This window comes from Rhagoletis pomonella, unplaced genomic scaffold (genome assembly GCF_013731165.1).
Source record: "Rhagoletis pomonella isolate Grant_MI unplaced genomic scaffold, Rhpom_1.0 Rhpom_scaffold_03425, whole genome shotgun sequence".
NCBI classification, from domain to species: Eukaryota; Metazoa; Arthropoda; class Insecta; order Diptera; family Tephritidae; genus Rhagoletis; species Rhagoletis pomonella.
In genome coordinates this window covers 18863-21888 of record NW_023461977.1, presented here as the reverse complement: position 1 = coordinate 21888, position 3026 = coordinate 18863, and the positions used below count along the sequence as shown (strand labels likewise).

Below are 3026 nucleotides of genomic sequence, written 5' to 3'. Positions count from 1 at the left end.
ATTGTGCAAACCGTATTTGAAACCTTTATTTAAATTAAAATTTTAGTCCTTTGAATAAATACACGTGTATGTTAAAGTTTTCAGATTCGGGTCATGAATTTGGACACAACAACCGAAAAACATTGTTCAAATAACTAAACCGCACCCAAGTTTCTCGATAAGGGCCAACCAATATTATTTTTTGTTCGTTCATATAAAGCAGTGGATAAAAGTATATCTATATGCGAAAGGCAAATTTATCTGTTTAATAGAACACCACTAATATATATACCAAATCCCCGGGGTTTTCCCCACTTCTGTAGCACTGTATGGATCCACTGACATGAGTCCGAAGCTTTTAAGGAACCGCGCCGACGCTCCGTCGCTACCACTCCGCAAGTGGCGATAGCTCCCATCAGGTGAATGTTTGGTCCTCGCGCAGCTGGTAGTATTTGAACTGCTCTACATCCACAGCGATCGCGATCTCGCTTATGACAACAGAATAAATTGAAATTTGTTTCATCGGTATATAAAACTTGCTTTCCGGCTTGTTTATAGGAATTCAATGACGTATTCAGCGCGCTTGGCCTTGTTTACGGCACTGCTAATGGTTGCTGGCTGGTGGTGTACACTTTTAATTGTATAAGGTCCAACTTGCATGATTTGCAATTGCGGAGATTGATACATCTTTTAGGAAAGCATTGCGAACTTTGCAGTGCTCTTCTACCCTTTTTATTATCTACACTGTCCGGTTCGTTGTGTAAGCGGCGCTCCACTCGCAAAAACTGACGAAGAGCATTTCTGTATGGATCTCCTAGAGCTGGCGCCTCGGGGTGGAAAGGTATTTGAACAACGTACCGACCCTCGGAGTCGCGTGAAACCGTTCTACGAAATATCGCCTCACAATCATCATCTTTGGGCGGGGTGGGCGAAACTTCCTCTTGTAGCCAAAATCGCTCCAGTAAGTAGTCAAGCCGATCTTCGTTGGCATTTTCGGTACAATTGCGCAACGCTGGCAGCGCGACGTTCTTCGGAGATGTGGGCCCCAAGACAACCCAGCCGAGTCGCGTTTGGAGAGCGCTTGGTTGGCCTGGTCTATTAGTTACGACACCATTACAGAGGAGCATGCCCCACACATCGGCTCCAACTAACACTTCAATGGGCCCTGGTATATGAATGGTAGAATCCGCTAGTGGAAGATCTTCTAGATGCTTGTGAATGCTGGCATCTACGGGTACTGCTGGAATGTTAGACGGGATAGTAGGTAGGATATGCACATCGAACGACAACTCTGGATCGTAGAGAGAGCGCATTGTCAACGTTGCCTGACCACGCGAAGCCACCTTGTCTTGAGCGCCTATACCTTCTATTACCAGTTCCTTTCGGTTTCTAGGGAGATTTAGCTCATTAAACAAAGACTCAGTAACAAAGCTCACCTGTGAACCCATGTCACAGAGTATGCGACATTTTCGCTCTTCTCCACACCCGTTCAAGATGGGAGCGATAGCGGTGGCTAACAGCACTATGTCATCTGATTGTGCCAGTAGAGTCTGCACTGCATCAACTCGGGGTAGAACTTGTGGTCCGGTCTTGCAATCTGATGTGGCCGACATCGTCGTAGTTCCGGCTGAGGTGCGTAGACCGCTATTGGGTATGCCCGATGATTTCTCCAACGGAGCGGTTTTGCAAAGCAGCGTATTATGTTTTTGCTTACATATATGGCAAAGGCCGGAGCTACACTCGCGGGCCGTATGCCCCGGGCTCAAACAGTTAAAGCACAGTGATCCTTGTCGAGCCAGATGCAGGCGCTGATCCACGGCCAACGAGCGGAACTGCTGACATTTCATCAGGCGATGTGGCTCTGAACACTGTGGACAGTTGAGCACCGGACGCGCCGCTGCATTGGTAACCGAAGCTGTCACCATGTGAGACTTGGCCGAACGCGGTGGCTGCTGGCGACGTTGCTGCGTCATTGAATCGCTACGGAGGGTGTCCGCGTAAGTTTCGACCTCTTCTAACATGCCTTGAAGCTCAGGTAGCTTATCTGAGTGGCTTTTAATCGTCCAGTGCGCGACTGTAGCGGACGGCAGCTTCCGAAGAATGATGGGGTACATAATGGCATCCCACTGATCCGTAGGTAGGCCCATCACATTTAAGGCCCGCAATGTACTACGCACCACATCAATAACATCGCGTATTCTCCGTTGTGACTCACTTGGAAGTTCTGGCAGATCCAGTAGTCTATTTATGTGTGCTTCAACTAAGCGTCGTGGATTGTAGCTCTGCCCAAAGCTGCTCGTAACCCCCAGTGTAAACGCTACCGTGGGTACAGCATCCGCCCTTATGCATTGGCGCAAACGACTAAGCTTATATGTTGGGTCGAACTCTGCTCGGTTGTGAACAAGGGATTCGAACATATCCTTGAACACAAGCCAGTTCTCTTGTTGTCCATCGAAAATTGGTAGCTTTATGGGGTCAAGCTTCATTTCTGCCATTCTGCGAACTGAAGCCACATCTTCCTTTGCAGCCATTCGCAACCGTTGCCGTTTAGTGGACACCACTCTATAGGCTAGTTCCATTTTTGCTAACAATGCGTCGTGGACCGCAAGCTCTTCGGGCTTGGCTGCGCCAACCAACACCATATGGTTATCCATGAAACGAGTAAAGTGCGTGGAAAGCAATTCCACCGTATGATCAATTTCTACCATGTCCGGTGCATAATTTTCAGCTTCCACTTCGCCCTTGGTCGTGAGAATCGAAGATTGTGATGCTGAGCGGAGGTTAAGTTGAGCCATTGCTATTTGGATATAGTCTAGCCGAAGTTACACGTAGCGGCCAAATATATATATATATCTATATATAACGGCGAATGCGTTGCCGTTACCGTAGTCGCGCAGTTATAAAAACCACAAGTTGTCGTTAGCTCAACAACAGCGCAAAATCGTTGGAATTTACGGTCCGTTATTTTATGTGCAGATGTTCGCCAGCTATTGGTTAACGTGAAAACCTTGACAACTTAAGCGAAATAGCGGGTGAATTGCACTTGA

The 3026-nt window shown here is 47.5% G+C and overlaps 1 protein-coding gene across 1 annotated transcript; it reads right to left on the bottom strand.

Moving 5' to 3' along the window:
* Positions 1 to 572: 572 nt before the first annotated feature.
* On the bottom strand, positions 573 to 2774 carry LOC118754131. The gene has a single exon (XM_036488990.1). It carries the CDS (start codon positions 2772 to 2774, stop codon positions 573 to 575), a length of 2202 nt encoding a protein of 733 aa, XP_036344883.1.
* Positions 2775 to 3026: the final 252 nt, after the last annotated feature.

Bases quoted from the DNA above. Each gene is read 5' to 3' on its own strand.
- LOC118754131 (XM_036488990.1), bottom strand. From the start codon at position 2,774: ATGGCTCAACTTAACCTCCGCTCAGCATCACAATCTTCGATTCTCACG.